This window comes from Acinonyx jubatus, chromosome E3, assembly GCF_027475565.1.
Source record: "Acinonyx jubatus isolate Ajub_Pintada_27869175 chromosome E3, VMU_Ajub_asm_v1.0, whole genome shotgun sequence".
In the NCBI taxonomy this organism is placed as follows: Eukaryota; Metazoa; Chordata; class Mammalia; order Carnivora; family Felidae; genus Acinonyx; species Acinonyx jubatus.
Genome location: NC_069398.1, coordinates 39,268,412 through 39,292,760, shown reverse-complemented (window position 1 = coordinate 39,292,760; position 24,349 = coordinate 39,268,412). Strand labels below are relative to the sequence as shown.

The following is a 24,349-nucleotide window of genomic DNA, read 5'->3' as shown; positions in this document are numbered from 1 at the left end:
TAGGCCAAAAACAGAGAAGCCACAGTCCTAGCGTCCTGGGGACTCGGAGTTGATGTGAAGGCACATCCCAAACAAGTCGACACTCATGGAAACGTGCACCGAGCGCCCTGGGGCGCCCCCACCCCATTCCCTGAACAGCTAGGAGGCACCCAACTGGGCCGCCAGGAGTCCCTTCCGGCCCTTTGGACACGTGGTGTCCTCGACACCTGATGTGGGAAGGCCAGCCTGGGAAGACACAGCTGTTCTTAGGGAAAGGCTCGACCAGAACCCCCACCCCCCAAGGAACAGTGATACTTAGCCACACAACTGGGCAGGGACCCCAGGGAGTCACCTCCTTACTGCTGAAGCTGACCCATCAGAGGAAAGCAGCCTGACCCGCTGGCACAAATGACCCAGATGTGACCTACCAGCAGCAGGTGCTGCTCAGAGCTCCCCGTGGGAGCATCGACCCCCGTCCCCATCCCAGAGGCTCCCACCCACCTAGCTCTGCAGGCGCCACAGGCCCTGGCCCCAAGGGACGGCCGTCTGGATGATGCCCAACCCTTGGGGAGCAGTGCACATGCGCTCTGGAGAGTCCACACCTGGGCGGGCTCCAGGGCCACCGTTCACTTGCTGTGCAGCCCCGGGGTACTTCCCAGGCCCTGAACCACTCTTCCTCATCTGTCTAGTGGAGTGATAAACATGATCCCCTACCCCGGGGTGGCCAGAAGCCCCAAGGAGAGGCTGGTGGAAGCACCTCGTCCTGGGCTTGGCCCATTAGGGACGGGGACACACTGGCACCCTGCCGCAGGCTGCCACGATGGGGTGTCCCGACCCAAGGCTCCCACCAGGCTCCTGTGGCGGGGGCACCGGCCCAGAGTCCCCACCTGACAACTGTGTTGAGTCACCTGCGGAACCTTCTCTAAGCCAGGACAGTGCCTCCCGAGAGGACCGGGCCCCAGCTCAAGGCCAAGAGCCGCTCAGAGACCCCGGAACCACAAGCAGCTGCTGAGGACCTTCTGATTGTGCTGAAGCCAGCTGTGCGCTCAGCTCTAGAACCTCTACCACAGGACCACATTCTCTGGCAGATTACACAAAACAAGTGGCCCTTTCAGCTGGGAGCCATCCTTGGGACAGGGCAGTGCACACCCAGTCTCTGAGCTGTGCTCAGCCACGGGAGCTAAGACCACAGAGGTAGGGCCAAAAGTGCAGCAGGCCGGCACTGGAGAAACAGGATGTGACCAATTAAAGTCTGTTTATTTGTTTGTAATGAGACAAAACACTACAATCTGTTCAACACTGGGCTGGACACTGCAGTGATTGGGGGCAGGGAGGGAGGGGGCAGGGCAAGGCCTCTGAGCTCAATTATGAAAGTCCAAGGCAAAACCTTCCAGAAGACTCTGCCCTTACCCCTCGGGGCAGAAATAAAAATCATACGATCACCGTTGGTTCAGATTAGAGAGGACACTAAACCGGGCCTCAGCATGAAGCCAAGGTCAGTGCACAGGCGGGGGAATCTCACCCCGAGAGGCACCACCAGTCACGAGGTGGGGGAGGGGGGAGAGCTTGTCTCCTGCCTAGGGCTTCTCCTCGTCTCGATGATCCCTCTCTCCTACCTCATGAGCGCAGGTGGTCCCAGACTGTGCAGTTCTGAGGGAAGGAAGCGTGACTGCCCCGGAGGCCCCCCGGCCTGGCTGTTCCTCATTCTCCTCTCAGGCCGGCGCGCTACGGCCACACCGGGCCTGGCCCTGCTACCCCCTCTCCTCTGGAGAGGAGCTTTGGGGAGCAAGCAGCTTTGGGGAACGGGGGTGAGAGTGACACCAGAAGCAAGTGATGTTTGCGCGCACCTCCTGGCGCTGATAGCCTCTCCTGTCGCTGCCCCCAGGGGCTGAGGGACCACAAGGCACACGACAACCCCCAGCCCCAAAGGCCAGGTTCCTTTCGACAGACATCCTTTCGGAGCTGCAGCTGGTGGACTTGGGGGACTGGGGAGAAGACCCCCCAGGAACCTCCCTGGCACCTGTCCTCAGCCCAGCTCCCTGGGGCAGCCCCGTGCCCTCCGCGACAGTATGAAGCCCCCCGCAGGATGCTGCCAGAGGGCCTGACCTCCCAGCTGAGCAGTGGGGAATTGTTGCATTATCTGACCTCTCGTGTCAGGGTCCGAGCCCCAGAGCTCTGTGCCTGGGGGAAAAGCCTCCCTGGCCCCGCCCACCGTGAGCCAGCCCTCCATGGACAGGCAGGGGCTGCTCCCCGTACCCCGGGTTTCTGGGAGCCGGTGTTGGACAAGGGTCTGGCACTCCCTTTATCTCACGCCCTCGTTGTTCTGAGGCTCCTCTGTCTTCAGGGTCAAGTCTGTCCACAACACTTGGGTTCCTGCCGTCCATTAGTTCATTCCGGCTCTGGAGGAAGGAACTGGAAGGAATGGGCATCGGAGGGGAAGGGAGCAGTGGAAGGAACAGACCACAATGGATGCTGCCGCACCTCACCTGGCCAGCGGGGCCGGTGCACGCTTATGGGGGCAGGACCAGGACACAGGCAGAGGCGGTGGTTTCCACAGGTTACCAGAAAAGAAAGGAGGACTGGAAAAGCCTGTGGAAAAGAAGAGGGGAGCTGGGGTGAAGGGCTCCAGGGAAAGGCCCTGCTCAAGCCTGCACTGCCCTGGCCTGGGGCTCCCAGCTGCCCTTGGTCCCTGCACAGATCAGGGCACCGATGAGGATTCAGCCTAGGTGGCCACGGCCCATGTGAATTGGCCCAAACCACCCAACTGCCCTGGGCTGTGTCTGTGGAAAGGGGTGGGTCTTGGGAGTCCCCATGACTCCTGGCTCTGTGGTCGGAGAGGCCAGCTCTCCTTAGCACGCATGGCACTCAGGAGTGGCCGTGTATGAGCAGAGCCCCGGTCACGAGGCCCCGCCACCAGCTGCTGTTAGCGTGGGCCTGGAAGCACGGCCATGACACTGAAACACTGGATGCTCCTCAGAAGGGGAGCTGAGTGGTTGGGGGAGGGGTAGGAGGGGCCTGATCTGGTACCTTTTTAATTATTGGAACCACATGAACACATTCTCTTCTTGTAATCGGAGCTCAGAAGTGAAAAGACAGAAGTCCTGGCCAAGGGCTCAAGGACCCTGCTTTCCTTCCTGAAGTTTCTGAAAGTCAGTCAGACTACTTCAGCTCTTGCTAATACTCCCCAACATCCCTGTGCAGCAGGCGCCCATTCAGGCCCTTCTGTTTTTGTTGCGGAAAGAGCCACGGGCTTAATGTCCTGGCACCGCCATCCCCCCATCCCACCGGGTTCTGCTCCCCTGTCCCTCCGCCCCACGTGCTCCAGCTTACCTGTCCGAGACCAGGCATGCCCCACGACGCTCTGCTCCGAGCCCGCGTAGCACCGGGCCTGCAGCTGGGGCAGGCCGACGGGCCCGGCGAGCGGCCACCAGCTCTGTTGCAGAGGACGGAAGTCGGACGGCCAAGAAGGCGGGTTCTGCGGGGTGCCGAAGGGTGGGGCCTGGCGGAGGCCGCCCAGCCGGCGTCACATGGTCCGGCTATACTCGAGGCCACCCTTGGTGGAGATGCTGGACCACGGCAGGAAGCTGCAGAGCAGGCTGTGGGCCTGGCGGTAGAGCCTGTGCGGGATGGAGCAGGGGCTGAGGTTCGCTAGAGCGGAGCCCAGGTGCTGAATGTAGTCCGTGCAGCTCCGTTAAGGAAGATCGACTTGCCCTGTGTGCCCACGCACCCCTGGCGGCACGGTCAGCAGGCCCACGCGGTAAGCCGCAGGGCTGCATGCAGACGCCGCCATTCAGGAAGGAGGCCAAAAGCCCGCTAAGCCTCTGTAGGGTGCTGGAAAGCCTCATGAGCCAGAGGGGCTCCACCGTGCAAAGAAATAAAGGGTGGCACTGGGTCGGAGAGCACCTCCTGGGTGAGCAGAGCTCAGGCACGTGGAAAGGGACGGGGCGCCGGGGGAGAGGTCTGGCAGGAGAGTAAGTGTCCCAACTTGACCCCGTACTCAGGCATCGGAACGGCAGAGCCCTGAGACAAGGAGGGGGTCACGGTGCCGACCTCCCGGACAACTGTAAGAGGCCCACGTGCACATGCATGGGGAGCCTGCAGGCCTGCAGGCCAGGCTTCTCCCTCCTGTTTACGTCCCCGTAAAACGGATAAACCCTAGCCTCGCTCGCTTCATCAGCTTCTTGCTGGCTCACCCTCACACAGAGCATTCTGGAGCCACATCCTGAACTATGAGGAAGCCTCCTGGCCTCCCAACTGCCCATTCTGCCCAGAGAGGGCGAAAGAGGAGGGAGCAGCGTGTGGGGGGGTGAGGGGGGACACAGCTCTGGGTGACACACCTCAGGAAAGGGAGGTCTGAACCCGAGGGCTGCAAACAGCCAGCAATTCTTTTCACCTTGTTTGTTTCCTCCCCTGACTGACGGCACACGGGCCGGGCCCCCTGACGGCAGGGGACCCACTGTTGTGTTGACAGCTGCGTGCATCTCCTGTGCACCTGGAAAAGGAGGCTCCTAATCGGTATCTGTTGGAAGCATGGATCGTTGGCCAAGGGGGTTAAAACCCACACCTCGTGACGGGTGAAGTCTGAGAAACACTTGAGTACAACCAGATCTACCCACAGCACGTCCCGTGAGCTTGGCCTCCTGAGTCATGGGAAGACAACGGCGGCTCCATCTGGTGCATGGGCCCTGGCCCTGCGAGCCGCCCTTGTGGCTAGGAAGCCATATCCCTCACCCCTGAGAAGTAAAGGATATAGGATTGTCCAGGGAGGGTGGCCACCATTGATGTAGAGGACGTAGGTGAAGCCATCTTTGAGGACCCCTCGGATGGAGTAGTAATAGGGGAGATAGTGATGCTGCTTAAAGTCTCTGTTTTCGTAGAAGTTTATTGCTGTGTTGTTGGTGGTGAGGACGTGCAGGTAGATGGCTTTGCAGTGGTCCTGGGCGGTGGTTGATATGTGATCCTTTAAACTCTCGAGTAAGAGGGAACCTGTAGGACAAGGGACGACAGTCACGCACGGCAGGGCAGGCAGGGAGCAGGAGGCAGATGAGGAAGTGAGACTGCCAGAGATCTCTACAGATCTACAGAGATCTCTGCCATGGTATCCCAGATGGAACTCCCACAACCGCTCTGTCAAAGCCCCCAGAATGCCACGGCCAGATGGGGCTCGTTAGCTGCAGACCATCAGGCATCCGGAACTGCAGATGGGGGTCAGGCAGTTCCCTCAGTGGGGCTGGGCCCATGGCGGAGACTCACTAACCTTCCAGGCATCACCAAGTGCGAACCTGAGTGGAGGGAAAAGGTAGGACGGACAGGCCTGAGTCACAAAGGGAGACTGCTGCCTGCGGGCTTGGGGCAGAGCAGGGGCTTAGAGCGGCACCTGGGGCACAGCCCCCTGCACATGACGGGCATCTGGTACATGGCAGCTAGGACTGGCTGTCAATCGTTTTCTACTCTTCATCAGCAATACCTCACGACCTGACATAAACTGTGTGTGTGGTGACAGGTGCCCATTCCCCGACGAGGACATCTGGGAGTGTTGTGAATCTGATCGTTTTGGGGGCGCCTGATGGCTCAGTCGGTTGAGCTTCTGACTTGGGCTCAGGTCATGATCTCGTGGTTCCTGAGTTTGAGCCCCGCATCAGGCTCTGCGCTGACATCGCACAGCTTGCTTGGGATTCTCTCTCCCTCTCTCTGCTGCCACCCCCCACCCCCACACGCTCTGTCCCTCTCTCAAAATAAATAAATAAACTTTTTAAAAAAGGTCATATTTGGGAATGAAGCCATCACCCAGACGGCCTTTGCTGTTTGCACCTGGCAACTGGGTGCTAGGAGCAGGGGTCGAAGGCCAATGGGGTGGAAGGAGGTGGGGCCGGGGACCTGCTGGGAGGGGTGGGAGGCTGGAAGTCCACGCAGGACGGGGAAGAGCGGGACGAGGGACATTTACAGGCACGTCACCAGCACATGGGACATGACTGGACACGGTGGCTGGAGCACACGCCAAACACTGTGAGCATGGCTGTGCCTTACCGATGCCGTGCTTCCTGAACTCCTTGACCACTCCCAGACTCAGAATGTATGCGACCTGTGTGTCAACAGAGAAGTTGGAGGCTAGAATATCTCCATCCTGAAGAAAAAGTCAGAAAGAAAATCAGGTTAACGGCTGGTCCTGGTGCTGGCACATCCCACGGGCCGACTCTCCCGCCACAACCCCTGTGGGGGTGCTGGGGTAGGAGGGGACAGAGCAAAGATGATGGACAGGCTCCCACCCCCCCCCCCCCACACACACACAGAGACAAGAGGGTGCGAGGCTTTGCGGCGCAAATGGCTAAACTGAGGACACACACAAAAAGCCGCTCCTCTCGGGGACGTGTGGGGGTGGCAGGACCATAGGGTGTGAGGTTACAGCGGTAACAAGGAAACAACTGCGCGGTGTGGGCATGTACTGGGCACTTGGGACAAGACAGCCGGATGAGGTCTGAAAAGGTTTGTCTCAAGGACCTTACACTGCCCCCAGGTGGTCTCTGAGTAAAGGCGGTGGGGGCTCGAGTGCCCCCCCCAGCACCCCATGCGGCCCACACCGGGCAGAGTGACATGGCAGGCCAACCCATGCGTGCTCCTTGGTTCCGGGGATGGCATTTGGGGCCAGGAGAGTCATGAATCCGGCCACCGTGCAAGACGAACCAGAAGCAAAAAGCCCAGGAGGAAGCTGGGATAGAAAGTCACTCCTAACAGAAACTACCTTTGCCACAATCTAGTCACAAGCAAGATGGGGTCTGCTCGAGTGGGTCGGGTCTGTAAAAGGGAGCTGTCCCTCTTCTACTTTTAAAGAAGTAACCGAAGCTGAACAGACAGAACCAATGCAGGTTGTCAGCGGGTTCCTTCCTGTCCTTGGAGTAAATACGCATGTGGGAAACACAGCTCAGTCGCTAAGATGACCAAAATCATTAGGCACAATCTTGATCCAACGTGACAACGTGCAACAATGTATTTGTGGCTGTGGCCTCACACTGTGCGTTCAGAGCAGAGCTTGCTGACACGGGGCCCACAGACCCCCCAGTTCTCAGATCGGGGAGGGGTCTGTGAAGCCGGATGAAAGGAAATTCTCCATGTTCCCTAACCTCTATCTGGAACTGAAAGTGTCCTTCAACCAACCACGGCAGAGGTGGCAGTTCCGTGACACTGCTGCCAGTACAAGTCACAGATCTTTCCAGAGCCCCCGACAACTCCGGGGATTCTCAGGGCATCACTTACACCCGCCCCGACTTTGAAATGACAGTTGTTAGGAGGCCTGCGGTAGGTCCTTCGTTTAACGCGTGGGTAACGGTGCCATGTACACCCCCAAGGCTCATACTTGGTCTGGGCTCCTGGGAGAAAGGGCCACAGAGCAGGGCGCGTGCTTCGGTCACAAGCCCCAGCAGGCCCGGCCGGCGACAGGGACCACCAGCTCCTCACCACATATACTCACCTCCTTGTGTATCTTGGTCCTACTTTTTATTTCAGCTACTATCATTCCCACGATGGCGCCCCGGTAGGTGGCGGCGAGGGAAAAGAACTTCTTATTGGAGGTGATATCACGATACCATGAGTCTGGGTACCTGAGGGGGAGGACAAGGTCAGGTGAACACGCTGATGCTGGGCTTCTGGCTGCGGAACCACGGGGGACCCGGGGCCGCTCTGCCGACTGCCCCATGACTGAGAAGGAGCCTGTCTGTCCACCACTCCATCTACACCAAATGGTCTTCTTAAAGCAGGAATCTGTCTAGACGGCACTGGGGATTTCTGACGGGAAAAATGATTTTTCTATCCTCACGTAAGAGATGAGAGGAAAAAAACTCCCAATGACGTTCTCTCCACGAGAGCATGACGTGCAGGGGCAGCTGGAAGAGGTGACCCTCAGACACTTGGGTCATTTCCAAGAATTCTATGAGACCCCTTCAAGACTGGAGGTGTGGGCCAAGTTCACAGCCAAGTGCATCTGGGTTCACTGCACCTCCCAGGTAGCGATGGGGACGAGCCCTCAAGGGCAGAGTGTAGCCAGGGTTGCCGGGGGCTGTTCACAAGACTCCCCACCCGGGGGAGCAGGAAAGAGAACACTTTGTGCAAAGGCCCTGGGAGCAGTAATGAAAAGGCAGACTCAGCCACAGCCAGGAGACACAGTCGGGAGGGCTGATGGGGGTGTACGTTCGTTTTTTAACTTGGGACAGACAGCAGGTAACCCTGAGATGCCTTTCTTGAGACCCAGAGCTGGAAAAGGGTGCCCTACCCTCGCGGTGACATAGCAGAGAGGCTACTGACCACCCACTGGCACGTTCGATGGGACCTGAGCATCGCCCACACCCCTCCCCAGGTCCTCCCCGCACCGTCAACCTCTGACCCCAGAGCGCTCGGCTGGTGTGGCAGCCGGGACACGGAGCTGCCACCACCACGCAGCCCATGGGACTGCAGCTTGCTTCACCGTCATTGGAACCTGAGGCCTCGGGCGCAGGAAGCTGTGAGGAGAGGCAGAGGCTCCAGCCCAGCACGGCTCCACCTGGTGCAGGGTCTGACCCACGCAGGGGACCATGGGGTGAAAGGACGGCACCCCCGGTGACCCCTGAAGCCGCTGCGACCACACCCCGAGAAGGCTGACGCTCGCCCTTCCCCTCCCTCCCCGCGCGCGTGGCCGGTGACACTACCCATCAGAGGGCGGGACTCATGGAAATGCAAGATCTAGTTCGTTTTTAATTTTTAAAAGTTTTTTTTTTTTTTTAAATGATAAATCCTTGTGATGAGAACTGAGGATTTACTGTCGGCACAGCTCCCCGCACAGTGCTCGCTGCGAGTTCACCCCTGGCACTTACCCAGCTCCCAGCTGGGAGCCTGTAAAATACGAAGTTGCACCTATCTCTCCCACCGCAACCGCTGCACGAGCAGTTAGAGGAGCAGGACAGACAGACGGACAGACGAAGCTGCAGCTGCAACCACCTCCCCACAAACCACTGACAACGCCCCGTGACGTGCTGTATGACCTCGCAGGCTTTTATCGTGTACAGGTCTTTAAACAGCAGCAGGATGGGCACAGTGCTGTCTCCTACTCTACTTTTCTCATCTGCCGGCTCATTTGAAAAACAAACACAAAAAAACCCCTCATCGACCAACATACCTCTTCTCTTCCACAGGGTTTTCCCCGGCTGAATACTACAGTACTTGCAGGCCCAGAGCCCGACGTGTGCAGCAGAGGCCTCACGTTACACTTAAGCTGCTTCTCCGTTTTCTGAATCGTCACCGGCAGCTGCGCTCAGCAGCTTTTCGGCTGAAGATTCTCCGTAAAGCCCAGGGCGGAACTCTCCGCACAAGGGACACGGTGAGGTGGAGGGAGCCCGATGGCAGGCAGGGCCCGAGGCCTAGCGACAGGCAACGTGACCCCGGGCCGCCACGGCGCTGCCAGGCCGTCCTGGCCTTCGCAGCAAGTCTTCGTGCGCGTCCCCCTGCCCGCTCCCCACCCCGACCCTCTGCAGCAGGGGGCGGCCGGCACCGCTCGACTTACTCGATGGGGAACCAGTCGCCGCACAGATGCTTCACGGTGTCTATGTCATCGTGGCAGAGGAGGCGCAGGCTGACCTCGCTGAGGGCGCTGGACGGCACCACCTCTGTCATTCACACCTGCAGGGCGGGAGGCAGCGTCAGGAGGGCGGCCGCACCCCTTCACCGGCCAGCCCCACCTGTCACCTGTGAGGCAGCAAGACGGGAAAACTAGTTTCATCCCCCGTGGGCGGACGTCTCCTCGTAACCGCACCGAGCGTTTCCGTCGCTCACAACAGTCCCAGCACAGGTGCCAGTTGCCCCCAGGTTGCAGACCAGGACCCGGAGCGCCCACACCTGCCTGCTTCTCCCTGGTTCCTCTTGCCTGTCACCGCTCCCCCCCCCCCCAACCCCAGCCAGCCGTTGCTGAGTCTCCACCGCGGAGAGCTCAGGGGCTCACACCCGACTTCTCCTGCCCCTGGCCCCTTCTGGGGCTGCATGGCTAGGTTTCCAGGGGAAGTGGCGCTTGCTGGCTGAGCTGTTCCCCACCCCCACCCCACCCCCCATCCCCCGCCCCAGCAGACAAAGACTGGGCAGGAAGAGAGCCCGTGAGACAGGCTGAAGTTCAGATCAGGGGTCATGAGTTGCTAACAACTCTTTTTATTTTTGTATTTTATTTATTTTAAGAAAGTTTTAAGTTTATTTTGAGGGAGAGCTCATGTTCCCGAGCAGGGGAGGGACAGAGAGAAAGGGAGAAAGAGAATCCCGAGTAGGCTCCACACTATCAGCACAGAGCCCGACGCAGGGATCCATCTCAGCACCTGTGAGATCATGACCTGAACCGAAATCAAGAGTCAGACACTTAACCAACCGAGCCATCGAGGTCACCCAGGTGCCCCTATTTATTTTACAAAGGATCTTCCATTCCTATTAAAAAAAAAAAAAAAAAGTTTTGTAAGTAACCTCCACACCCAATGTGACACTTGAACTCACCACCCTGTGATTAAGACCTGAGCTGAGATCAAGAGTCAGATGCTTAACTGACGGAGCTACCCAGGAGCCTTTAAAAAAAAATTTTTTTTAAGTAATCTCCACACCCAACACGGCCCTTGAACTCACAACCCCGAGATGAAGAGTCACATGTGCTCCACTGACTGAGCCAGCCTGGCGCCTTGCAAACAACCCTTTTAAAAGACCAGGAAAGGGGCGCCTGGGTGGCTCAGTCAGTTGAGTGTCTGACTTCGGCTCAGGTCATGATCTTACAGTCCCTGAGTCCGAGCCCCGTGTCGGGCTCTGTGCTGACAGCTCGGAGCCTGGAGCCTGCTTCGGATTGTTGTGTCTCCCTCTCTCTGGCCCTCCTCCACTCACACTCTGTCTCACTCTGTCTCTCTCTCAAAAATAAATAAAACATTAAAAAAATTTTTCTTAAGTCAGGAAAGTGTGTTCAGTCCAGGCTGCTGATGGAGCGGCCTCTTTGTGTCAATTAACAGAAGGTAGGCAGGAAGGCTGGATTCTGACAAAGCGCCTGCATCTCCAGGATTTGCTGACCCCCGGAAAAAGCCTAACCTGCCAACCCAGGTCCAGCAGCCCCACGTGCCCCCAGTGACAGAGCCCGCCCTGTAACCACGAGGTAGAATACACTGACCACTCAGGGTTCTGCCCAAAACGCTGGGCCTGAACTCAGCACACAGGCTTCAGTTTAACGGCACCACGACAGCCAACAAACACGGAATGTGGGGCATCTTACAAGACAACTGGCCTGGTCTCTTCCAGAGATCAGTGTTGTGGAAAGAGAGAGTGTGTGAGGGAGAGAGAGAGAGAGAGAGAGAGAGAGAAGGAAGGAGGGAGGGAGGGAGAGAGGGAAAGAAAGAAAGAAAGAAAGAAAGAAAGAAAGACAGAAAGACAGAAAGAAAGAAAGAAAGAAAGAAAAGAGAGAAAGGGAAGGAACGAAAGTAGACTAAAAAAGACAAGGAGACCCACTACCAAATGCAACGTGTAAACCCCCACTGGGAAAAGAGAACAAATCAAAAGTAACCTGGGGAAATATACACAGGGGCTGGAGAGCAGACAGTATTGCGAAGCTGCTACTGGCTGCCCTGGACATGAAAGGGCGTAACTACGTAGGAAGCCTTGGGAGATGCGCACTGAAATAGGCTGGACAGAGGCATCGTGGGGTGTGAAACGAACTTTAAGTGGTTCGAGAGATTTCACTACTCAGGAGGCAAACATGGACACGGTGCTAGTAACCACGGGACCCGGGTGGTAGATAAGAGACAGTGTGGGAACTTACCGCCCACACATTCCATTCCTCGACGTGTTCCAACTTTTTCATAATAAATGTTGGGGGACGGGACCCCGGAGAGGACTGTCATTCCCTACTGGCCCCAACTGACTCTAGCAACCGTTCTGTGAGTGTGCACCCAGACAGTCCTGGTGATGCTCAAAGGTCTCAGGGACCCAGAAGTTCAGCCCTCGCCACTCAGCCAGCCCAAGTGAGGGCCTGTGACAATGCTTCAAGGTCACCTGCTCCTGTTGCCCTGACATTGTTAGGGCGCGGTTCCCATGAGACTTCAGGCGTTCCTGTGTGGGTCTCCAGGAAGGACATGTCCTAATGTGCGAGCTGCCAGGGCTGATTTCCACTGCCAGGCTTGACCACTGGGATGGTGGGGATGCCGCTCACCCTCTAAGCCCTGGACACATAACCCCAGCACGCTCTGCTCAGCAACATGGGCCCCTCTGAAGGCCGGCCATGGGACCAGGCGCTGCTAAATAGGCCAAGCGCCAGCCAAGGGCTGGTTGAGGGCAGGAGCCCCTCTGGCTGGGAACGGCTGGGGCTGTGGGGTGGTCTGCAGGGCTGCAGGAGGCAGGGGTACTGTGGCCACACTGGGTTCCAACTTTCCAGCACACGCCAAACTCCCAGCGGTGGGGACCATGCCACCCGACGTGTCCCTCTCGGAGCACTGGCTCGAGTTGAAATGAGAGGGGACTTGCTCTCTCCTCCTCCCTCCGTGTCTTCAACCAGTGCCTGCACACTGACCGTGTGGGGTCTGCCTGGGGCCCTCCCGGCAGCACCGGGTGCCCTGACGCAGGGATCTGAGGGGGACGGAATGGGATACCCCCTGGGACAAGGAACGGGTTTGTCCCTGCTTGAGGCCTGGTGGACCCCGATAGGTCGTGGGTCAGGCGGCAGTCAAGGTAGCACCTGCACCTTAGAAACTGGCGTCTACAGCAGGAGCCCTGCTGGAGACCTGTCACTCAGAAGGGGACAGAGCTGGTCCCTGGACACAAGAGCTTGACGGAGCCCCCAAGAGCTAAGCTGACCCAGAAAAAACCCTCCTTCCGGGCAGGGCACGGACAGCCATTTGTGCTGACATAACAAGGGACATGAACCAACACCACAGTTAACCTGGGAGTCCTGCTGGGACGAGGCAGCCCCATCTGTGGGTCGGCATGTATCTGAGTTCTCAGAACCAAACACAAAATGAAACCCAAGCACGGGGCGCCCGGACACCTGGCTAGTTCAGCCGGTAAAGCACACTACCCTTGATCTCAGGGTTGTGAGTTCAAGACTCACACTGGGCATGGAGCCTACTTAAAACAAAACAAACAAAAAAAACACAAACCAATACAGCAACCAAGCAACAAAAAATATCACCAGACTAAGCAAATCTGACCTTCCCACACTGCTTGCTTTTTTTCTTTCTTGGAATGCGCCTTCAGAAACGAAACTCTGTCCAGCCTGATCTCTGGGTCAACAACAGATCCACTGTTTGTTTGGTTCCTAAACAGTGGGGCTGTTCCAGTGCTCTGCTCGTCCGTGGCCGTCCGCTCCAACCCGTCCTCAATGGTATCCAGGATGCGGCCTGTGGCCCAGAACGTTCCAGTGTGACACCAGGAACCTCATGCCTCTCAACTAGCCAGCTACCTCTTGGGAAATGGACCGGTCAACCGAAAGTGTCAAATCCTGAGTTTTATGAGTCATCCCCGTCCAAAATATAGACTAGCGGTCACTGGATAGGCTGTGGTTCCCCAGTCATCCCAAGCAAAGGGCCATTTTGTCCCAAAGAACCTGAGTGTACGGGCTTGAGGGGTCCGCCCACCAACGGCAGGATGGACCCCCGCAGTCACAGTCGGGTACAAACTGCCACTCCCCTGCAGGTTTCTGTACAACCCGCAAAGCAAGGGTAACTCTCCCTTGTCCCACAAAAGGATGGATTCGGACATTGAGCATGGACTTGTCTCTGGCTTGGCCTTAGCCAGCCAGTCTGAGTCGCCTCTAAAATAGAGAGGGTGAGGCCCCACAGGGCAGTGCTGACGCTGGAACGAGCCGCTGACGCCAAAGGGCTGGGAGCTGAAGAGGAAGAGCCCATTAACGTGAGCTGCTGGTGACCACCAGCCGCTAACCAGCACCGTCTGGCCGGTCCAGAGACACCCTTGAACTTTATTGAACATCAATCCTGGTTCAGGGCTGGAGGCACCAAACCAGTTCAGGATCACCTGAACTGGAAAGAGGCTTTCACCTGCTGACCCCCCATTCCCCTTAGCTGGATTCTGAATCCATGCAGTATACCTGTGACACTTAATTTTTCTTAATGTTATATGTTTATTTATTTTTGAGAGAGAGAAGGGGGGAGGGGCAGAAAGAGAGAGAGAGAGAGAGAGAGAGAGAGAGAGAGAGAGAGAGACGCAGAAACTTAAGCAGGCTCCCGGCTCCGAGCTGTCAGCACAGAGCCTGACACAGGGCTCGAACCCACAAACCGCGAGATCACGACCTGAGCCGAAGTTGGACACTTAACCAAATGAGCCACCCAGGTGCCCCTACCTCTGACACTTCAAAAAAACAAAATTCTCCGGCACAACACACAACACACACACACACACACACACACACACACACACACAGTCTCTAAAACAGCAACTGAAGACGCCATTAACCTTGTAAGGTATAAGAATAGTGTTGTACAGAAAATGTCTATATTCATGTTTTAAATTTTTTAAATACTTATTTATTTTTGAGAAAGAAAGAGACAGAGCACAGTGGGGGAGGGGCAGAGAGAGACACACACACATACAGAATCCGAAGCAGGCTCTAGGCTCTGAGCTGTCAGCACAGAGCCCGACACGGGGCTCGAACTCACGAATTGTGAGATCATGACCTGAGCCGAAGTTGGACACTTAACTGACTGAGCCGCCCAGGCCTCCCGAGAATGTCCATATCCTCTAAGAGATGCATACTGGATATGCAGAGGCAAAACGACAGAATATCCTGTAACTTAATTTAGTTGGAGCAAAGTTAGGGTTAGGGCTAAATGTTAGTAACCATCCAATTGGATGAGAGTACGTGATGGGACTGTTTGAAAATGTTCCTAATTGAGTAAACGACTTTCCCACAGAGGCGGAGTGTCAGATATAGATGGCAGGTGTGCCAGGCGACGGATTTAAACGCCTCTGGCGCCTGGAAAAGCAGCACCACACCCCGCAGCGACGCCCGCCACCTCTGTGCACCTCCTCCCCCGAAGAGCGAGTTCTCTCAAACCAGGGCTGGTTCACTGACCCACACTCTGGATCCCAGGTGGGTGTGGCGGCCGGTCCAGAGGGTTATGGGCTCAGTGAATACTGCCGAGGACCCGAGTTAACCAGCCCTCAAACTCCTCTGATGTTTTAAAGAGCGACAGGACACTCACCATGTAGTCCTAGGACACAGGGCACTGTTTTAGGAGCTGGCTTGAAGCTGCCCAAGATGCTATGCATGTGCCACAGGGTCAGTTCAGGGCAACTCCTTCCCCTTCCGGCCAAGAAAACTGGGAAGTGCAGGAAGCCCTGGCCAAAACCCGGAGCCTCTGAGTCACAGGTCAACAGCCCCACATCATCCAAGGCCAACGACAAGCCTTGTCCCTCAGTGCAGTCTTTCCAGAGAAGGCTCCTGAGACGAGGGGCACCCCCCTCTCCCTGCTGCAACAATCTCAGGGGAAAATCCTGGCGGACAAACCCCAACACGTCACCAGCTGCCAATCCAAGTGGCCAAACAGGATCATCTATAAACATCAACACCCCAACAAGGACACAAATTGCCCTAAATTGAGCAAAGGAGGGAGGGTGAGTGGGAGTCCAGTATGGACTCACCGAAAACAGCCCTAAAGTGGAAGCAACCCAAACATCAGTCAATGGATGACCACATCAATAAAATGTGGTCTGTCCACACACTGGACATTTATACTGACCCCGGCTACGACAGGGATGAACACTGAAGACATGATGCCGAGCAGAAGCCAGACACAAAAGGCCACCTATCTTAGGATTCCAGTTACAAGAAATGTCTAGAACAGGCAAATCCAGAGAGACGGGAAGTAGAAGTGTGGTTGCAGAGGCTGGCAGCACTGGAGGGTGGCGGCTACGGGGATGCGATTTCTTTAGGGAGCGGTGAAAATGTCCTGAGGCCGAACGTGGTGACGGATACACAGCTCTGTGAGCACACTGTAGACACTGAACGGCACTCTCTCAGCAGGTGGAGCGGACAGCATGTGGATGAGATCTCAATCAAGCTGTTCAAAACAAAACCGAACTAATCCTGACAGGGAATGCTAGAGTCTTTCTGAAGGCAGTCACAGTAGATTCTGGAGGCCATCAGAAGCTTTCCAGCCTGCAAGTCAAACTGCAGGGACCCACACCAGTGCCCACTGGAGGGGGCGAGGGGGGACCCAGACCTTGCCACCGTCTGTGCCAGCCCGGTAGGGTGCGGACCCCTGGGAAGACAGAGCTGAAGACCAGGGAGCCCGGCAGGAGATACAGACTTAGAGACGGGGAAGAACTGCCAGTGCGCCAAGGCCAACCTGGTAGCTTACCCCCGACGTGGGCCAATCCTAATTAGTTCACACTGGAAGGAAAAAAAGTCGGTCACTGTGCAAGAAGCGATCACAGGAAGCTACTGAGTCTCAGCCAAGAATATCTGTGCTGTCTGTGAGTTTTCACAGGGTAGCAGCTTAAATGCTTTTGAGAAAGGAAACATCGCACTCACACCCCATCCCACCCCCCAGTGAGAAATCAACACAAACCACAAATCACCAGATGAATCTAAAAATCAACCTTCAGCTCCAACATTTGGCCTGTGCCAGGAAAGTTCACGTCCTCCTCTTTCCAGGAACAGCTCTCTAGACAGTTCATCTGGTGCTGGATGGGCTCGAGCCAGCCCGAAACGGGGTGCCGTGACTGCCTGCCCTCACTGCCCTTGGCAGAGCCCCAGGGATCTCACTGGCCGCGCCCCACTGTGCTCTTGGTCCCCGGCAAACGTGCTCTGAGCTCCCACGGAAAGGAGGTGCGGGACAGGATGCAGTCGGCACGCTCCCACCAGACCCTCCAGCACAGCGAACGGAATGAGCAGAGCAAGCGGCAGCCAGCAGCCAGCAATCAGGGTCCGGATGGCCACAGCCAGGAAGCCAGGCCTCAACTTGTCAGGTTGCCTGAGGCTGGGGAGCTGGGAGGCTGGGGGCGGGGCACTTCCTGAGGGGACAGGATGTGGTCTTTCTAGGTGGCGGTGGTGGTTACACACACAGATGCGCGTACATACACACACGCTGAAACTCATCAGGTGCATTCTGTCGTGTGTGTACTGAACTTCGATAGAACTGATTTTATTTTTAAAACATTTTTTAATGTTTATTTATTTTTGAGACAGAGACAGAGCATGAGCAGGGAAGGGGCAGAGAGAGAGGGAGACACAGAATGTGAAGCAGGCTCCAAGCTCTGAGCTGTCAGCACAGAGCCCGACGCGGGGCTCGAACTCGCGAACCGTGAGATCATGACGTCCGAAGTCGGACGCTTAACCGACCGAGCCACCCAGGAGCCCCCGATAGAACTGATTTTAAAAGATTTTTTAAAAACCCCCTACCGTGAGGCCTGATAGCAAAGGATGACATCCACAATACACGAGCATCTCTCATATCCTGGGATTGGTCAATCTTTCCCTAGTACCCTTGGGACAACAAGGCTCTTGACCAAAGTGGCAGGATTTGTTCCCGGTCTGACTTTCAAGAAAACCACTGGGCTCCAAGATACACACCTATTTGGGGATTCTCATGTCCCTGTTAAAAGTACTTCCATGTTTTCATAAGCCTTCATCTAAAAATAGAAAGTCACTTTCAACTAGGGGAAAATGCAGCATTTATAGTGCCTAGTGTGTCCCAGCCCAACTGACAGCGGGTGGAGAAAAGGACAGGAAGGCAGCGAAAGGGAGAACGCGGCTCACGTTGTCTGACAGGAAGGAACGGAGTCAGAGGACGAGCGTAGAGATGGCAGCGGTGCATGCGAGATGCTGGGGTGGCAAGTGGATGATTCACAGACAGAGAGCAGGACAGGGAACCCATCTCTGGCGCCTGAAGGAACCCCCACTTATTCTTCCAGAACCTTCCACCATGTGCCAGTCTCCTATTGCTATGGGCTACTCTTAGTGCTTATGGAACAAGGATCCTGGTGATTCACTAGAGAACAGGGGCCCACGGGTGAAGCCAGAGCAGAGGCCCCCGAACTGGGCCTCCATCTAAGCCCTGGGATGCTGGTGGATGTGACACTGAAGCCGCAGACACAAAGGCCACATTTCAGCACGTCTCCCTACAAGACATAGGCACATCTACACTACAACAGCAGGGACCCCTTATACAAGGAACCCAAAGTTCGCTTGGATTGTGAAGCTAAAACATGAAGCTGCGAAGGTCCAGGCTTGTATGACGATTCTTGTCCAGGTTTCCGGGGTCTGCATTCTGCCCCTGACCTCTGGGGGGCAGGGTGGCTGAGTGGAGCAACTCAGGGAGGGACAGAAACCAGATTCTCCAAGATGCAAATGAAGGGCCTGCCTGCTCACCTGCTCTGTCCTTTCTCGGTCCCTGACCACATCCTCAGGAGGCTGTCTGCAAACCCTGTCCTCCTTCTCTGCTGAAATGACCTCCCTGGTCCCTGTATGAAAGGCCACTTTTCCCTGAGGACTCCCAGGTTGTAGGAGAGGGTGGTGTCTGGACACCTGGGCACTGCCTCTGAGTGCTCAGCCAGAGGACAGAGTGAAAGTGGAGGAAAGGCCACCAAGATGTCCCCAACGTCCGCCGGGGCACTTTCCATCTCCCTTCCACTGCCAAGTGCTGGGAACTCAGAACCTGCAGGCTGAGAACGAACTGTTCCACTTCCCAGAGGGGTTCCAGGCCATCACGAGGTCCACAGGGCACTCCACTCCCGCTCCAGGCAAGGAGGCCGGGACAACCCTATTTCTGGATGCCCCTTCCCTCGTGCCCCAATGCCCCAGGTCCACAGGGCTTCGGCCTTCTTCAGAGGCACTGCCTCTTGGTCTCACACAAGCCACATTCAACTTGTAAAAACCATCCCATTCTCTTAATGCCTTGGCAGGTACTCTGGCCTCTCCCCTTGCCCTTAGCCGGATATTCGGGCCAGCCATGACCACACTGCACCCATTAGCACTCCTAGAACCTTCCCTTCCTTCTCTTCTTTTACTCCCACTGGTTCAAAAGGGTCCTTCCTCCTTGCCGAGGCTAGACCACCCTCCACTTATGCTCTGGATGCTATGCCCTGTGCTCTCAGACCCTGCAAGGAGGCTGGGGTCACTGTGACCCCAAGACAGCTGTCCTGTATGTGCCTCTGCTTTCTTACCTGCAGCTGGGAAGATGAAATGAGACGGCCCCTTCCCAAGGGCCACCCCACATTCCTGTCCCCAGCCCAGCTCCACATCCCCTCCCGCCCCGCCCATCCACCCCCTACTCTGGGGACTGTGTGTACCTGCTCTTGGACAGGCCTTCCTGCCACCAGCTTCCCTTCAACATAACGCGCGCCGCCACATTCCTGCTTTATTCCTGACCGTCTCAGGCCGGCTTCTACCCCAGCACATGCGCACAGGGCACCGGCAGCTCCCCCTCTCTGGAAGCCAGCAGCCTCCTCGAGAATCTCCTCCCTAAACCCTCTAAAGCTCACGACTTCGTCCATCCCTTTTCTGAACCCTCAGTCCGTCACCCACGACGAAGTACCACCATGGCCTTTCCTGGAACTCCAGGCGTCTTCTCAAGTGAGGCTTGAGGGAAGATTAGCACAAGCTCGCCCACAGTGCGAGTGTTAGACACAGGGCCCTCAGGAATGTGAAATTCTGCAGACGCCAGGGTTATAGGCTTGAAAAACCCAACAGTAATGAGCTAACCTCTCGCCTTTAGGATGGGTAGGGGGACAGAAACTAAGGCAGGGATGGATTCAGGACCCTGCCTTGCAGCACAGCAGTAAAATGGGCTACAGGGTTCAAAGGAGCCCCAAGGGGCACAGGGAGCACTCTTCACAGCCCGGCTGTTCACACGGGCAGCTGCTCCGGCAGGCTGGGCTCCTCCCAAAACCTCGGTGCAGGAGCAACATGAATAATTTACAAGGGGACGCAAACAGGCACCTGGCGTTCCGGTTCCAAACAGCCGCCCTCTGAGAACCCACCTCCTCACGCTGAGGGGAGCCCGCAACTCTCATATACAATTTTCTCCAAACGCAAACTGGTGATACTGGAGGATTCCACTTGTAGGACATTCTAAAACCAGCTAAAGGAATCGATGGTGACAGAAATCAGAAAGTGGATGGGATGGGGGAACTGAGAAGGGGCAGAAGGCAACTAGCTGGGGGGATGGTGATGTTCTGTGCCTCCTTCAACTACGTCAAACCCATGGCTCTGCTTAAGATCTGGGCAGGGGGCGGGGTGCGTGGGTGGCTCAGTCGGTTAAGCATCCGACTTCGGCTCAGGTCACAATCTCACGGTTCATGAGTTCGAGCCCCACATCGGGCTGTGTGCTGACAGCTGGGAGCCTAGAGCCTGCCTTGGATTCGGTGTCTCCCCCTCTCTCTGCCCCTCCCCTGCTTGCAGGCGCACGCTCTCTCTCAAAAATAAACATTAAAAAGAAAAAAAGATCTGGGCAGGGGGCTACACATTAATTATAAGCTAATGGTAAACATTACAGTCAGGTGCCAAGTTCTCAGCCAGGGGCCAGAGAACTTGGGGTACAGGCACTTGACAGCTGGGACCTCCTCCAGATTCTCAAGGATGAGAAAGCAAAAACAAAAGCCTCTGTCAAGTTCAGAGGACCTCTTGCATTTTGGAGCTTTGCTCTTTAGTTTTACTTTGTGCCTCAAGACAACATAGATCTTATTTTGTCTTAAATTTATTTTTCCATTTTGTTTTCCCTCATGTCCAGATGTGGAGGGCATACGCTCAGACCACCCAAGCCCCTTGGGAAGGCTACGTTGCTCAAGACAGTCGGAGAGAACCCTCTGGCTGTTCCAAGGGCCTGCATCACAGCAGTCGGGCCAGCGAACGTCCACAAAGGTGGCAGACAGGCAGCCGAAGGACTATTTGCCTTTTGTGTCCCTACTTGGTCAGTGTCAAATCCGGAGAACAAAAGCCCAGATCTAGGGTGAGACAATGATGAAGAGGAATATCAGACAAGACTGTGAGCTGGGAGAAAAGGGGACACCGGAACAGGGGGCCAGAGATGTGGAGCCATGAGCAGACCCCATGGTCGCCTCGCGGGAAAGCTCCAGATGTGTTTCATCTTCCCAGAACGGAAAATGAGCGTGGAGATGAGCCTCTGCTGCCAGCTCGCATGTTCTCCAAGACCGAGCTCAAGGCTGGTGACAGCAGGGCCAAAGGATGGCCTGGTAAAGAAGTGCTTCTGCCCCAAGGCTTTTTCAGCTGGGACCACAATAAGAGGCCGCCTGACAAGGCGCACCCAGAGTGTAATTCCCAGTTCTGATCCAGGGAGTGGTCAACTAGTTTGGTTTAACAACAAAAACACCTGTAAATACCACATTTGGGGGGAGAGGGAAAATCAAAGGGTAACATATTTAAGAACGTATTTAATCTACGTTTTTTTGTTTTTTAAGTTCACTGATTTTGAGAGAGACAGAGCATGAGCAGGGGGCGGGGGAGAGCGGGGGCAGAGAGGGGGGGGGGAAGAATCGCAAGCAGGCTCAGTGCTGTCTGCGCAGAGCCTGACACGGGGCTTGAACTCACAAAACTGAGATCGTAACCTGAGCCAAAATCAAGAGTCAGATGCTTAATGGACTGAGCCACCCAGACGCCCCCTAATCTGCATTCTTGACTATCACCCAAGACTGGACCCGGTCTAGGGCTCAAACCCAACCAAGAGTGTTCTCCCGCAGGCCACCAGCAACTCTCAATTCTCGACACTGCCAGGGGCAGTGGTGACACAGACCCAGGTGGTAGCTATTCACTCTGAAAGGAAAAAGTACTCCGATGGGGGAGTCAGGTATCAGTAACCCTGCCCGCCCCCCTCCCCACTGCCCCCAGCAAGCCAGGCCTCCCTGCCTCCCTTCAGCATTTCCACCTCTGCTGGGTTTTGTTGTTGTACGGGGGTTTTTAATCTCCGCTTCTCTGGCTTTGAGTCTAGGATCCTCCAGAATCAAAGAGACGTTAATTATGAAAGTGGGTCAAATTTGGTATAAGTTAACACTTGATCATGAGGTTAACTTATTATTTTTTAAAAGTAATTCGACCTCCTGTCAGCATTTGCCTCTGGAATTGTGGCAGACGTCTGTGTTCCACATCACTCATTTCTGCATTACTTGAGCTTTTTTTTTTTTTTTTAAATGAGCTTGAACTATTTTTATTTTCAGAAAAAAAAACAACTGTCAGATGGTATGTGAAAATCATGAATATGCTTTTATTAAAATTATCTCATGGGCTTTTTTTTAATTAGCAACAACTGGGAAGTTTTTCAGTGTCTCTTCAAATTATAAGTCGAATGGTTACCCATTTTGCTCCAAAATACTATCTCTTAGTGCCAACTTTTAAACCCTAGATCCTCGAAATAGCAGGGCATTTTGTGCACCGATACCAAGAACAAATGTTCTAAACACAGACTCAAAGTTGTAATGGAGCAGAGAAGGTAGTTGTGGATGAGGATGCCCAACAGAATTATAAACATATTTTAAAAAGCACACCTGTAATTATTAAAAAACAATTTTAGTAGCTATATAAAATCCAAATAAAGAAATTATAAGTTTTAGATGACCATTTTTTAAAAAGGTTAAAAAAAGAAAAAAAAAAAAAAAACATTCCCAGAGCACTGACTGGCTGGCTCAGTCAGTGGAGTGTGCAGCTCTTGATCTCAGGGTCATGAGTTCGAATCCCACGTTGGGCATGGAGCTTACTTAAAATAAGATGAAAATAAAAGAATAAAAACATTCCCCTTTTCTTGAGGGAAGGAAATGCTCTTATAAACCTTTTTGTTTTACTAAGAACACATGTTCACAGTAAAGAAATTCACGTGCCATGTAAAGCACAACTAAGAATCCCCTATATACCCCGTGGTTTCTGATGTTTCCTACAAGATAATGATTCTCCCCCTCCCCCCAACGGAAAGGGCTTGGCTGGTAAGGGACCAAGGGGCCTTTTGGGGCCCTATGTACACAGGTACATTTATGCCGTGACCATTTATCAAGCAGTGTGCTTTTCTGCAGACACTCGTCAACGAAGGTGTTAAAAATGGGAGGCCAGAGGAGAAACCAAGGACTGTAATGTGAAACTAAGAATAGAACCGGCAGGGGCTCTCTGACCAGCAAGCCCTGCCAAAGAGTTCAAAAGAAAGTCAGGAGTGGCTCCAAAAAGAAACAAGTCTGAAAGAAGTATCCAACAGCCCTCCCATGAACACAACAGAAAAGATGTAAATACTGCTGCATTAACATATTCCAGTTAAGAATTCTTTCGAGTACCTAAAAGACAATTACCCACAGGCTATTTTATATAATGAAACTGCTTTCTTTTTGGTTATTTTCAAGATGGGCTCAAATTCCAATATGCTGCTGCCCAAATAGATCACGTTTCAGGAATTCAGGAAATAAAAAAGAGGGACAGGATTTGATTTTTAACAACAGTAACTATTCGACAAGAAATAGAACCGGTAGAATTTCTTTTTGTAACGTGGTTTGTTGCAGATGACAAAATACTTTTCTCTGGTCTTCCTGTGGAAGCAGAGGGAACAAAGACTTCCTCAGACCGTTGTACTGTGTCCCCTTCCACAGCCACCTCCTCTGCTTCCCTACAACTGTGAATCTGTGTTTACAAGGTTTATTTCTCGCATCAGTACACAAAATGCCACACTATTCTGAGGCCACGGGGTTAAAAGCTGGCACTAAGAGTCCATTTTGGGGCAAAATGGGTAATCATTCTTACAAGTTGAGGAGACATTTAAAAGTCTCTGCGCTGTCACATTCACAGTGGCTTCCCCCCCCCCCCCCGCCCCCCACCGGCCACATGGGCCCTGCCGGAGCTGGAAGTCAGTCTCAGGTGAAGACATGAGGAATCTGAGATGCTGACAGGATGCAACCAGGGACTGGTCCCCACTCGCTGTTACTCCTTCTCTACCTGACCATCTATCTCAGCTCAGTGCTGTGGCCAGCTCGGGTGACTGTGCATGCCGGCCAGCCTTTTCGGCACGCAGGCTCCATCGGGCACCGGTTCGATGGTTGACCTGGACCCCAAACCACTTCATGCAGAAAGCCCTGCCTCCGTGTTCACACTTCCTTCCTATCATTCCACAAGCACTGAGCAGACGCCTTAAGGTTCATACCAGAATGCTAACTACCGTATGCTCGCTGGGGTTCCCAATGCGTGGGTCTCTCTTTAATCAGCAGTGTGAGATAGCTGGGCTTCAGCTAATCCTGAACTGGCCTGCCAGCCAGCTCCTATCAAAAGTCACGCTAATAAAGGATGAGATTTAGGGAAGGAGGCCCGATCCTGGCATTATCAAAGACACTTACAGACATTTGCTGGGGGGGAAAAAATCAGCATTTAAGCTTAGCCAGAAAGAAGTCCAGCATCACTTTGCAG

The 24,349-nt window shown here is 54.8% G+C and overlaps 1 protein-coding gene across 3 annotated transcripts in view; it reads right to left on the bottom strand.

Moving 5' to 3' along the window:
- The window catches only part of CLUAP1 (clusterin associated protein 1), a 71,038-nt gene that overhangs the window by 44,091 nt on the left and 2,598 nt on the right, over positions 1-24,349 (bottom strand). For 2 of the 3 annotated variants that reach the window (XM_053213368.1, XM_053213369.1), the window contains exons 1-3: positions 4,373-4,616; positions 3,310-3,596; positions 2,466-2,568 (exon numbers count right to left, since the gene is read on the bottom strand). In XM_053213368.1, the coding sequence (XP_053069343.1) occupies positions 2,466-2,568; positions 3,310-3,596; positions 4,373-4,460 (478 nt within the window). In that variant the 5' untranslated portion in view covers positions 4,461-4,616. Of the gene's footprint in view, positions 1-2,465; positions 2,569-3,309; positions 3,597-4,372; positions 4,617-6,006; positions 6,104-7,444; positions 7,575-9,505; positions 9,622-24,349 lie in introns of those variants that run through there. The other variant, XM_053213370.1, reaches the window with a different exon arrangement.